We start from the raw sequence: 14947 nt of genomic DNA, 5'->3' as shown, positions 1-14947 counted from the left end.
TCTACCTGTCAACTGTCACTTTAGCATCTTTGTTTTCTACCTGCCAACTGTCACTTTAGCATCTTTGTTTTCTACCTGTCAACTGTCACTTTAGCATCTTTGTTTTCTACCTGTCAACTGTCACTTTAGCATCTTTGTTTTCTACCTGTCAACTGTCACTTTAGCATCTTAGTTTTCTACCTGTCAACTATCACTTTAGCATCTTTGTTTTCTACCTGTCAACTGTCACTTTAGCATCTTTGTTTTCTACCTGTCAACTATCACTTTAGCATCTTTGTTTTCTACCTGTCAACTGTCACTTTAGCATCTTAGTTTTCTACCTGTCAACTATCACTTTAGCATCTTTGTTTTCTACCTGTCAACTGTCACTTTAGCATCTTAGTTTTCTACCTGTCAACTATCACTTTAGCATCTTTGTTTTCTACCTGTCAACTGTCACTTTAGCATCTTAGTTTTCTACCTGTCAACTGTCACTTTAGGCTGATCGCCGGCTTCTCTTCACCACTTCAAGATGGCGGCCGAAGTCTACTTATAGGATGTCTATGTATGACCCGCCTCCTTCGAGGTGCACAAGGGGACACTTCCGGTTTAGCCGGAAGTTCGCTCACTTCCCAAAGATGGCGGAACAAGGTCCGATGGCCATAGCGATGCGGCTGAGAAAGCAGCTGCAGACCGTCTACAAGCTGGACCCGCTGCGGAACGAGGTGAGCGGCCGTGCTTGGCGGTGAAGGCCGATCGTGGGCGGTGGAGACACCGCCGGGGCGACTTTAGAAGCCGCTGAGCTCGATGCTTGGCAGATGCTGGAGCGTCTGAGCATGCGTTGTCCTGCCGTGTCGAGTCCGCCGCGCTCGGCTTCCGCGTCGGGCAGACCAGCCTCGGATGTCGCTCCTCCGGGGACCCGGCATGCTTCTGTTTGCTCGCTGCTCGGCTGGACAAAAGTCAACACTTTCACAGAGTTGCGAGCTGCTAACTGCTAACTAGCAACTCGCGTGTGTTCTTCTTCAAAGTCCGATCAATACAACACAACATATTAATAAACCCCTCAAATCCTGTCAAAGTACTCTTTGTTTACGTTTGTTGTAATACACGTCTCTAGTACATAATATTGGCAGGAAAACTTGTCAAAGTAATTTTTGTATACATTTGTAGGAATACACGTCTCTAATAAGTTGTCAGGTAACCACTTTGTCACTTACATCATATGTCAGGTAACAACTTTGTCACTTCCATCGTATGTCAGGTAACAACTTTGTCACTTACAATGTATGTCAGGTAACAACTTTGTCACTTACATTGTATGTAAGGTAACAACTTTGTCACTTACATCGTATGTCAGTTAACAACTTAGTCACTTCCATCGTATGTCGGGTAACAACTTTTTCACTTCCATCGTATGTAAGGTAACAACTTTGTCACTTACATCGTATGTCGGGTAACAACTTTGTCACTTCCATCATATGTCGGGTAACAACTTTGTCACTTCCATCGTATATCAGGTAACAACTTTGTCACTTCCATCGTATGTCGGGTAACAACTTTGTCACTTCCATCGTATATCGGGTAACAACTTTGTCACTTACATCGTATGTCAGGTAACAACTTTGTCACTTCCATCATATGTCGGGTAACAACTTTGTCACTTCCATCGTATATCGGGTAACAACTTTGTCACTTCCATCGTATGTCGGGTAACAACTTTGCCACTTCCATCGTATGTCGGGTAACAACTTTGTCACTTACATTGTATGTCGGGTAACAACTTTGTCACTTCCATCGTATGTCGGGTAACAACTTTGTCACTTCCATCGTATGTCGGGTAACAACTTTGTCACTTACATCGTATGTCGGGTAACAACTTTGTCACTTACATTGTATGTCGGGTAACAACTTTGTCACTTCCATCGTATGTCGGGTAACAACTTTGCCACTTCCATCATATGTCGGGTAACAACTTTGTCACTTACATTGTATGTCAGGTAAAAGCTTAGTCACTTACATCATATGTCAGGTAACAACTTTCACTTATATCTTGTTGATGGGCTCATATTGTCCATCTGATTTGGAGCGGAAATATCTCCACAAAGGAATATTAGGTTTGGTGATCATATGTTTTCCCTCCTCGTAGTATCGGTAACTTTAAAAGGCAGTATAGTAGCATTTTAAGGCGTTAGTACCGCTGTATTTTATTAGTACCCACTACGACTGTGGTCTCCTGCTAAAGCGTGCCAATGCCGGTGTTTGCAGGAGGAGGTGAAGTTGAAGATCAAAGACCTGAACGAGCACATCGTGTGTTACCTTTGTGCCGGCTACTTCATCGACGCCACCACCATCACAGAGTGTCTGCACACATGTGAGTGTCCTCAGATGCCATGTTGTCAGCACCTTCTTGACAACCTGTCTGCTCTCCAGTCTGTAAGAGCTGCATCGTCAAGTACCTGCAGACCAGCAAGTACTGTCCCATGTGCAACATCAAGATCCACGAGACGCAGCCCCTGCTCAACCTTAAGCTGGACCGCGTCATGCAGGACATCGTCTACAAGCTGGTGCCGGGCCTCCAAGAAAGTAGGTGAAGGAACGTTCTTGTACCTGCTGAACACTTCTTATAGTACTATGTATGTATAAACATAGTATTTGTTGCTTCTTGTATGTGATGAACATTTCATACAGTACTATGTATGTATAAACATAGTATTTGTTGCTTCTTGTACGTGCGGAACATGTATAACGTGTACTGTAATACTACCATGTATGTGTTACACAGGTGAGGACAAGCGAATCAAAGAGTTCTATCAGTCTCGGGGTTTGGAGCGAGTTCTTCAGCCTGCAGGTGATGGTGAGTTGGACACATTTCCAATGTATTTGGGACGTCTGATCGGACATGTCCAAAATGACACTTAAGGTTTGATTTACTAAGTATACTTTTTATATTTTATAATTGCGTGTACTATAACACGTGCAAACCTGATAGCACTCAAGGCTGATCTACTAAACTTGTGAGCAGAACAAGGAGTTCAATACATTTTTCTGTCTGTCCTCATAAATATGCAAATAATATGCTGATCATCAAAACGCACACAATACTGGAAGGAGAAGATGCAAGCAGAAGTATTTAGCGCACGCAGTGTGATTTATCAACACCCACCAGAGTTATTTAGTAGGTGTGAGAAGGATCTGTGCTGGTGTTGCCACAGACATACAATCCTCCGTCCTACGGGAGTGTGGCAGCATTCAGAAATTAAAATAGACATCTTGTCTCTTCAGCAACGTCATTTTATAATTTTATAGCTGCTAGAGGACTTATTTACAAATTTAATTGATACATTGTGGTGTCATTTAATAATTGTTTGTGACCTTTTTGTTTTTTCACATACAGTATATATTATCAAAATATTTATTCTCTGAACAAATCTTCAAGTATGCATTTGGAGCCAGAGTAAGTGCAGCCTCTCTCAAATGAGCACACCTTTGGCTAAAATGCCCATAAAAAGTGGTAGATGTCTCCTGCATGTTTGAAAACATAACAAAAGATCACAGGTCGGACCATAGTAAAATGAATGTGCAGTAAATGAGTGTCTCCATGGTGATGCCTCGTATCGTACACACCAAATACTCATTTAAATAAAGCGGTCTGCACCACTTTTCAATTGTACACACAGTCTTAGTAGATCACACACACAGTATTAGTACACACTATTTTATACTTTGTACACACTAATAGTAAACACTATTTTATATATTATGCATACTAACAGTACACATTATTTTTATATTGTACACACTATACTTTGTACACACTAATAGTACACACTTTTATATAATATGCATACTAATAGTACACATTATTTTTTTATATGCTACACACTATACTTTATACACACTAATAGTACACACTATTTTATGTATTATGCATACTAATAGTACACATTATTTTTCATATTGTACACACTATACTTTGTACACATTAATAGTACACACTATTTTATACATTATTATTTTATATATTATTCACACTAATAGTACACATTATTTTTTCTATTGTACACTACACTTTGCACACACTATTTTTTTTATATTGTACACACTTTTTATACTTTGCACACACTATTTTATATATGTACACACTAGATCATACTAGTTTGTATACACCATTTTATACTTTGTACACACTATTTTAAACACTCTTATTCTTTGCACACACTATTTTATATATACACACTATACTGTACTAGTTTGTATACACCATTTTATACTTTGCACACACTATTTTATATATGTATACACTATATCATTCTAGTTTGTATACACCAATTTATACTTTGTACACACTCTTTTTTATATATGTACACACTATATTATACTAGTTTGCATACACCATTTTATACTTTGTACACACTATTTTACATATGTACACACTATATTATAGTAGTTTGCATACACCATTTTATACTTTGTACACACTATTTTACACATTCTTATTCTTTGCACACACTATTTTATATATGTAGAAACTATGTTATACTAGTTTGTATACACCATTTTATACTTTGTACACAGTATTTTACACACTCTTATTTGTACACACTATTTTACAGATTGTACACATTATTTTTTAGATTATACACACTAGTTTATAGATTGTACACACACTTCACTTCCGGCTGCGCAGAGGATTAGAAGAGACAAAGTTTCTTTACAGGCCGGGCCAACACTAAAGCGCCAGATCAAAACTACACTCGGCAAGTTTTCCTATGACATTGTCACACGAGGAGACTTTGAAAGTGAAATACTGCAGTACTTACAATACGGTTACTTCCCTCGCGATAAAAGACAAATATTGTTTCCTTAATAACAAGATGGCATCGATAGAAGTGAAGGTCATTCTATCATGTTGTGAACGTGTAGACATGAGAGATGGATGGTTGCTATTTAGACATTGTTGTGTTTCTTCTTCCCCCCAGACTGCGTGTCAGACTCCTCCTCTTTACCATACACCAGCTTCGATCACGCCAAGGCACATTTTTACAGATATGATGAGCAGGTCTCGCTGTGTTTACAAAGACTAAGGTGACTTTTCATTTGTCATCATTCTTTTTATTACAGACAAACACTAGTATTTTTATTATTACACATTGTTGGCCCTTTTTATTTTTACACACATTATTAAAACAAACAGGTACTAACACATTAATATTATTAATATGATGACAAATATTCTTCTGGAACATTATTATGATTATTCTTAGTATCACACTTAAACTATCATTTGTATTAATTATTATTACAAAGATATGCCTTTTTCATTTTTACACACATTTTAATCAACACTAGCATTATTAATAATCTGATGATGGTAATTATGCTCAAAGATTATTTACGATCATTCTCATTACACATATACTATTAATAATATTACATCATATCTGCCGTTTTTACTCTGACACACACTGCTAATAAAAACAGCAAGTGGTACGTTAATAATTTAATGGTGACTATTATTCATGATCATTCTTATTGTACACAAACATACTCATAATTATTATTATTATTATTATTACAAATGATTTGCTGTTTTCATTTTTACACACACTAGTAATAAAATAGCAGTAATAAACACATTATTATTACTATTATTAAATAATCATATTATTCTCAAACAATATTAATGATTCTTGTTATTACACACACTATTTTTATTTGTAGTTGTTGTTACACAGCAAGTAAAAAATAATGAACAGATCATATATATTAGTAATATGATAATTATCCAAAAGGATTATTACACAGTTATTTTTGTTACTACGTATTTGCCGTTTTTAAAGTTACACACAATATTATTACTAGCTGTTATTGATACACCTGCATCAGTAATATTTCGATGATAATTATGAAATATGTTTTTAATCACCACACACTATATTCAGATTATAATTGTAAGTATTATTAATGATGTCTTATTATTATTCTTCTTATTATTAATAATAATTATGTGTTTTTGTGTGCAGTTCATCGCTGGCTGGGAAAGATAAAAGCAAAGTAGTTCTTCAGGTTAGTACCAACACACTGGTCAAATACTACATCTGTCGTAGTACCACATAGTCATTGTACATGGACAACAAAAACAGTGTTTTTGCATCATAGACAATCTATCTTTTCACCAGCAGAGAGTAGCATTGTTCTGGCTTATCGACATTATTAATAACAATAATCTTGGATCAGATTCATAGAACACTGTTTTCTAATGACTCTGACAAGTATTATTATTTATAACAATAATGTATCCAGTTCATATGTCACTTGTTTTTTAATGACTGTGTATTTCTTGTGAATGTTTGTGTATTTGTTGTGAACGTTGTGTGTGCAGCAGAAGTTTGTTCGTTGTTCGGTGCGAGCGGAGGTGCGACATTTACGTAAAGTACTTTGTCATCGACTCAACGTGGAAAAACATCAGGTAACTTACCTGTAATATTAGCATTATTACTATGTATACATGTATGTATTTACTTTGTGTGTGTGTGTGTGTGTAGGTGCAGATGTTGTTCAACAATGAGTCTTTGCCTGATCACATGACCATGAAAAGATTATGGTTGTCACACTGGTTTGGAAAGGTAAGACCTCTTAATAATAATAATCATGTAATAATGAATACAGGATTATGTTTTTAATGACAAATTATTTGATTGTATTTTCTTTTTGTCATTTTGTTAGCTTTAATGATTATTTCAATAAATAAAAGATGTTGAGTAAAAAATGTATATGTTAGTCATCTTGTGATAAACGTGCACTAGTAATGTTGAGTTAAAATGTATTTATTAATAATGTGTTAAAAATGTATAGTAGTAATGTGTTAAAATGTATATTAGTAATATTGAGTTAAACATATATACTAGTAATGTTGTGTTAAAAATGTATACGAGTAATGGTGTGTTAAAATGTATATTAGTAATGGTGTGTTAAAATGTATATTAGTAATGTTGTTAAAAATGTATACGAGTAATGGTGTGTTAAAATGTATACTTGTAATGTTGAGTTTAAAATTTATAAGTAATGTGTTAAAAATATATATTAGTAATGTTGAGTTAAAAATGAAAAACTGCTAATGTTGTGTTAAAATACATACTAGTAATGTGTTAGAAATGTATATATTAGTAATTTGTTGAAAATGTATACTAGTAATCTTGAGTTAAAAATATTTACTGGTAATGTTTTGCGGGAAATGGTATACACAGGGTAATGTTGTGTGTAAAATGGTATACACAGGGTAATGTGTGTAAAATGGTATACACAGGGTAATGTTGTGTGTAAAATGGTATACACAGGGTAATGTGTGTAAAATGGTATACACAGGGTAAAGTTGTGTGTAAAATGGTATACACAGGGTAATGCTGTGTGTAAAATGGTAAACACAGGGTAAAGTTGTGTGTAAAATGGTATACACAGGGTAAAGTTGTGTGTAAAATGGCATACACAGGGTAATGTTGTGTGTAAAATGGTATACACAGGGTAAAGTTGTGTGTAAAATGGTATACACAGGGTAATGTTGTGTGTAGAATGGTATACACAGGGTAAAGTTGTGTGTAAAATGGTATACACAGGGTAATGTTGTGTGTAAAATGGTATACACAGGGTAATGTTGTGTGTAAAATGGTATACACAGGGTAATGTTGTGTGTAAATGGTATACACGGGGTAATGTTGTGTATAAAATGGTATACACAGGGTAATGTTGTGTGTAAATGGTATACAGAGGTAAAAGTTGTGTTGTTGTGTTGCAGGCGCAGCCCTTAGTGCTTCACTACACCATCAAGGAGAAGCGCAGCAGATAAAATTGACCTTCACATATTTTCTATTAGACATAATTCTATTTTAATAGTTTTTGTGTACAGCAACTTATTTTGGCTCTTTTGTATTTTTGGACGAATAAAAGAAAAATGTAAGAATGATCACTTTTTGTCCACAATATTTCCAGCATCTTACTTATGAAGGAGAATGCAAATGGACATCAACAATTAAAGGGCTCACTTCCTGTTTGTTTATTTTTCATAATAAAAGTAACATCAAATATTTATGATCATTTTGGCTCATTTGACGATATAAATATTGGTCATTTTTTTATTGTAAACATCTTCATATTCCACTTTATCAATCATTTAATCTTTTATCGTTGTTAGCTATTACACAACATGAACTTTCAAAAATCGATTGAATTATTTTCCAAACGGTTCTTGACTTTGACAGGAGGAAATCAATCTTGTGTGCAGTGACTCCATGTGGCCGCTGGGTGGCAGGCGAGTGCTGCAAAAGCTCAGCACGTGTTGAAAAAAATTTAACAATAAGCAGATTGCAAAAAATAATCTTTTTAAAACATTAAAAACAAATTTGAGCTGGGATCACATTGGAATAAAAGTACTAATATTAGGACAACTACTGTTTCTTCTTTGGGAGTAAAAGAAAACAAGTAATAATAATGTCACTCGTATATTTCTATTATTCATAGAATTATAGTCGACCCCCTCCCCCGCACACACGTGTGACGTCACTGCGAACTCAATGCATACGTCACATGACCTTCATGGTGTTACTTTTTGTATCTTTAAATTCTTATTCAACATTATCACTTTGGCTTTCACTTTATATCGTATTTTTTTCAAAGTATCCCTTTTATTGTTGATTTTGCAACTATTTAGTAATGACGTGTAGAAGATGGTAATAATAATGGTGACTTAAATCAATACTATTCTTTTATTAAAAAGACTGTTTCAAATGATTTCACTTTTGGTTGAAAATAGAAATATTACTAACAAGACACGAATATTCATAATAAAGGAGGTGTTCAACTTGTAAATGTTCTACATAATACTCATGCAAACAAGAATATGAAATATTAAATGCAGTATATTTCAATAATACTGCAGTAGTGTATATTTTCAAACAATAATTAATTTATACTTTAAGAGGATCAAGGATTCATCTCCAAAGCATTAAAAAAAAAGTTCAAGCTAAATTTAAGTTCAAATGAAATATTTTAGAATAGAAGCGCATATTTTCACACTTAATGAATTTAAACGTCATAAATTATTTTATACACGGCGGCCGATAATGCGCTGCAAGGCCGATAATGCACTGTAAGGCCGGTAATGCGTCCCGAAGGCAGACTCGGACCATCAATCAAGCGGTCCGTGCGAAGAGGCAAGGAGGCAAGGAGGCAAGGAGGCAAGGAGGCAAGGAAGGAAAGATCTAACAAAGATTGTTTGCAGTCAATGACAAGAAATGATTGACGATGAATTATTATTTCACTTCTTGATGCTTAAAGTTTCAATTATTTACAGTGAAATAATCAAAAATAACATCAAACTCTTGTTTATCCTCCTCATATTATCATCATTTTTTGTAATATTAATATTATTTCAGAAAGGACTTCAATCATTGAAATATTGTAAAGCTTTATTTACATGGATGCTGATTAAATACATTCAAATGATTTATATATATTTATATAAATATACTGTGCGTGTGTGTGTGTGTATACATATATATGTATATATATATATACACACACATATATATATACATACATATATATTGTTAAATACACAGAAAGAAGACGTGTCAAAAGCTGCATTGTTTCATCATTCTAATGATATCATCTGTAAGTATTCATATTATAAGTGTAATACTGTAACAATAATAATTACACCTGTAATTATTCAAATTATAATGAAACTTTTACAATAATAATTATATATGTAATTATTCATATTATAATACAACTGTTACAATAATACTGTAACAATAAATATTATATATGTAATTATTCATATTATAATACAACTGTAACAATACTAATTATATTAATCTGTAATTATTATTATATATATATATATACTGTAACAATAATAATTATTCCAATTATAAGAATACTGTAACAATGATAATCATATCATCTGTAATTATAATAATACAGTGACAATAATTAAATCACCTGTAATGTTTTCCAGCAGAGTACACATAATAATAAACAGTTTTAGAGATTATATTCACATAAATTGGTGATAGTGAATTTTGGCGCATGATAAAAAGAAGTTTGAGGAATGAAAAGTCTTGTTGAAGATAAATTAAATGCAAGGTATAAAAAGTCTCCCAACTTGGTTCCTTCTTTGACTCACAAAGTCCGTGCAAAAGTTGAAGTCTCGGAGTGTCAATCATCCACTTCGATCTCCTCGTCGTCCTCCGAGAACTCGTCAGTAGTTCGACCTCTGGAGGAAGACGGCGACTGCAGGTGTGCCTCGCACGGTCCCGCCCGCTCCTCCCCCACCTGGTGCTCCCCCACCTGGTGCTCCCCCACCTGGTGCTCCCCCACCTGGTGCTCCCCCACCTGGTCCATGGCCACCAGCTTGTGCAGAGTCTGAGGTGTGATCTTCTTCAGAGACTCCACGTCCGCCTTCATCTCCTCCAAGTCCCGCTTGAGCTTGGCGCGCCGGTTCTGGAACCACGTGATGACCTGGGCGTTGGAGAGGCCCAGCTGTTGCGCAATGTTGTCCCGGTCCGCGGGGGACAGGTACTTCTGGTACAGGAAGCGCTTCTCCAGCTCGTAGATCTGATGGTTGGTGAAGGCCGTCCGGGACTTTCTCCTCTTCTTGGAGTTCTGTCTTTGGCCCAAACACGTCAGCTGCTCGCCACCTGGTGACGTCACACCCACTTTCACTTTCACTTTCTCATGGACATGCAGGATGTTCACCAACGTGTCACAGGTGCAAATAAAATATTAGGGAAAGAAAAGACGTGTCGGACGTTTGAAAATAAATATTTATATACACTAATATAGTATATCTATAGCAAGAATACAACTATATACATTTACACAACACTTGTAGTAACCCCATATGTTCTGTAGTATATTTACATGACGAATACAATAATGTAGTATTTATTTACACAACACTTGGAGTAACTCCATATGTTCTGTAGTATATTTACATGACGAATACAATAATGTAGTATTTATTTACATAACACTATCTACACTTGGAGTAACTCCATATGTTCTGTAGTATATTTACATGACGAATACAATAATGTAGTATTTATTTACACAACACTTGGAGTAACTCCATATGTTCTGTAGTATATTTACATGACGAATACAATAATGTAGTATTTATTTACATAACACTATCTACACTTGGAGTAACTCCATATGTTCTGTAGTATATTTACATGACGAATACAATAATGTAGTATTTATTTACACAACACTTGGAGTAACTCCATATGTTCTGTAGTATATTTACATGACGAATACAATAATGTAGTATTTATTTACATAACACTATCTACACTTGGAGTAACTCCATATGTTCTGTAGTATATTTACATGACGAATACAATAATGTAGTATTTATTTACACAACACTTGGAGTAACTCCATATGTTCTGTAGTATATTTACATGACGAATACAATAATGTAGTATTTATTTACATAACACTATCTACACTTGGAGTAACTCCATATGTTCTGTAGTATATTTACATGACGAATACAATAATGTAGTATTTATTTACACAACACTTGGAGTAACTCCATATGTTCTGTAGTATATTTACATGACGAATACAATAATGTAGTATTTATTTACATAACACTATCTACACTTGGAGTAACTCCATATGTTCTGTAGTATATTTACATGAAGAATACAATAATGTAGTATTTATTTACATAACTATCTACACTTGTGGTAGCTCCATATATTCTGTAGTATATTAACAAGAAGAATACAATAATGTAGTATTTAATACATAACACTATCTACACTTGTATTAACTCCATATGTTCTGTAGTATATTTACATGAAGAATACAATAATGTAGTTTATATTTACATTACACTTGTTGTAACTCCATATATTCTTTAGCAAATTTACATGAAAAATACAATAATTGAGCATTTATTTACATCAAACAAATTACAGTATTAGCATAAAGAATATTACTCCACTGTAGTGTAGGATATAATTATATATTTTAGGATACTACTTATAAACAATACTAATAAATAATATTATTAGTACAGTATACCTACAATAGAATACTTACATAAACAGTATTAGTTTAAAATATATTTTCATCAAGAGTATTAGTTTATTATTCTACATAAAGAACATTACCATATTTGTAGGTATTTTGTATGGATAATACTGGTTTATGTAGTTCTATATAGAAAGAATAATGGTGTGTATGAAGAGTATATATTTTAAGATATATGCTGAATAAGTATATATATATATATATATATATATATATATATATAATGACATATTATATATAATATATACAGTATATATATATATATATATATATATATATATATATATATATATATATATATACAGTATACATATAAGATTGCAATGAGGAGGCGACTTGTCCGGAGTGTACTCCGCCTTCCGCTCGATTGTAGTCGAGATAGACACCAGCGCCCCCCGCGACCCTAAAGGGAATAAGCGGTAGAAAATGGATGGATGGATGGATATATATAGGGAAACCTGCAAAACAGGCTTGTAGGGACGACATAGCCTCTGCGTTTTTTCCTGACCTAACGTATATATGTGTGTGTGTGTGTGTGTGTGTGTATATATATATATATATATATATATATATATATATATATATGAGTCAACATCATTCAGTCATTCAAGCCGCTAATAAACAACTAAAGATATATTCTATTCATATTCTCCATATATATATATATATATATATATATATATATATATATATATATATATGGAGAATATATATATAATAGCGGCTTGAATGACTGAATGACGTTGACTCATATATATATATATATATATATATATGGAGAATATATATAGAATAGCGGCTTGAATGACTGAATGACGTTGACTCATATATATATATATATATATATATATATATATATATATATATATATATATGTGTGTGTGTGTGTGTGTGTTTGTGTCTCTGTGCGTGCGTGTGCATTTAGAATATGTACGTTTCCGTGGAGAATATAATATAATGTAACATATATATATTGGTATATAAAAAAGTATTAAATAGTACCTTGAGCGGCTTGAATGACGTTGACTTCAAGTCCTTTGAAAGTTTTACTAGCAAGTTCTTCCAGAGCGCACAGCGGCGATGAGGGCGAGCTGAGGCCGCCGCGGGCCGCATGCGAAGCGGACAACTTTTGCAACAAGGTCGGCGGACCGCCCGAAGAGGAAGAGGAAGAAGAAGACGAGGAGGAGGAAGAAGAAGAAGAAGAAGAAGACGAAGAAGAAGATTTCTTCTTGCAGTTGGGTTTGTTAAGAATGTCTTCGATGCTGAAAGGTGTGAGCGGCTTGTTGGAGTTGGCGGGTGGAGGAAGTCTCTCCAGCGGCAGTCTCCTGCGCTCCTCCGGCCCAGAATGAAGTGTCTCCAGCGGCAGTCTCCTGCGCTCCTCCGGCCCAGAATGAAGTGTCTCCAGCGGCAGTCTCCTGCGCTCCTCCGGCCCAGAAGGACAGACTTTCATCTTCTTCTTGCTGCAGGACGTCATGGAGTTGGACTACAGCTGGATGTTCAGGACATCTTTTCTCCTCATCTTCCCCGCCAAAGTCCCCGCCAAAGTCTGCGGCCAAAGTCCGCGGCAGGACACGCGCGGCGCGGAGACTCAGCGGGAAGAAGGCGCCAAAAGGAGGCTGGACGCTAAATACTTGATGCTGATTGGCTGCGGAGCAATTAGAGCGATCTTCACCTCTACCCCTCCTCTTCCTCACTGCCGGCACGTGACTCACACACCATGATGAATATGATACCTTATTATTATTATTATATTGAATAATATATCAAATGTGAGACATTCTTATGATATCAAATATGACACACTATTATTATATCAAATATGATACATTACTATTATATCAAATATGACATTATTATTATATCAAATATGACACTTATAATTACATCAAAGATGATACTCTATTATTATTATTATATCAGATATCATAGATTAGAATTATATCAAATATAATTATTATTATATCAAATATAGATTTTATTATTATTATATCAAATATGATACATTATTATTATTATTCTTTTTACTATGATATCAAATATGATCCATTATTATTATATCATATGTGATACATTATTATTATTATTATTATTATTATTATTATATCATATATAACACATTATTAAGATTAAATCAAATATGATACATTAATATTAGATCAAATATACATCATTTTTATTTCCAATATGATAAATTATTATTATTACTATATCAAAAATTTGACATTATTGTTATATCAAATATGATACATTATTATTTTTGTATCAAATATGACACATTATTAATAATATATCAAATATAATACATTATTAATATTATAATATCATTTATGATACATTATTATTTTATCAAATATGTCACAGATTAGAATTAAATCAAATATGATACATTATTATTATAGGATCAAATATAACATTTTTTATTAATATTAAATCCAATATGATACATTATTATATAAAAAATGACACATTATTATTATTATATCAAATATGGCTCGTTATTAATATCACACACACATATTTATATATATATGTACATATATATTATATTATATATAATAAATATATATATATACACACACACACATATACACATATATTTGTATGAACACATACACACACAAACACACACATATATATTTATAAATATATATATATGTATATATATATATATATTTATAAATAAATATCCATCCATCTATTTTCTACCGCTTATTCCCTTTCGGGGTCGCGGGGGGCGCTGGCGCCTATCTCAGCTACAATCGGGCGGAAGGCAGGGTAAACCCTGGACAAGTCGCCACCTCATCGCAGGGCCAACACAAATAGACAGACAACATTCACACTCACATTCACACACTAGGGCCAA

The 14947-nt window shown here is 33.9% G+C and overlaps 2 protein-coding genes across 3 annotated transcripts; one reads left to right on the top strand and one right to left on the bottom strand.

Moving 5' to 3' along the window:
- The first annotated feature begins 572 nt into the window (after positions 1 to 572).
- pcgf1 (polycomb group ring finger 1) lies at positions 573 to 7939 on the top strand. 2 transcript variants are annotated; one of them, XM_061891823.1, is made up of 9 exons: positions 573 to 704; positions 2245 to 2350; positions 2410 to 2562; positions 2762 to 2833; positions 4959 to 5064; positions 6003 to 6045; positions 6365 to 6448; positions 6525 to 6605; positions 7772 to 7939. In XM_061891823.1, exons 1-9 carry the CDS (start codon positions 618 to 620, stop codon positions 7820 to 7822), a joined length of 783 nt encoding a protein of 260 aa, XP_061747807.1. In that variant the 5' UTR covers positions 573 to 617; the 3' UTR covers positions 7823 to 7939. The 2 variants fall into 2 exon arrangements, with proteins under 2 accessions (XP_061747807.1, XP_061747806.1); XM_061891822.1 differs by having other exon boundaries at positions 6362 to 6448.
- Positions 7940 to 9507: 1568 nt separating this feature from the next.
- lbx2 (ladybird homeobox 2) lies at positions 9508 to 13664 on the bottom strand. The gene is made up of 2 exons (XM_061892198.1): positions 13087 to 13664; positions 9508 to 10676 (listed from the first exon to the last, which is right to left on the bottom strand). The coding sequence occupies exons 1-2, from the start codon at positions 13556 to 13558 to the stop codon at positions 10195 to 10197; spliced, it is 954 nt and encodes a 317-aa protein (XP_061748182.1). The 5' UTR covers positions 13559 to 13664; the 3' UTR covers positions 9508 to 10194.
- Between the last annotated feature and the right edge of the window lie 1283 nt (positions 13665 to 14947).

This window comes from Nerophis ophidion, linkage group LG29 (assembly GCF_033978795.1).
Source record: "Nerophis ophidion isolate RoL-2023_Sa linkage group LG29, RoL_Noph_v1.0, whole genome shotgun sequence".
Lineage (NCBI taxonomy): Eukaryota > Metazoa > Chordata > Actinopteri > Syngnathiformes > Syngnathidae > Nerophis > Nerophis ophidion.
Note: the sequence above shows the minus strand (reverse complement) of the source record. Positions and strands in the feature narration are given on the sequence as shown.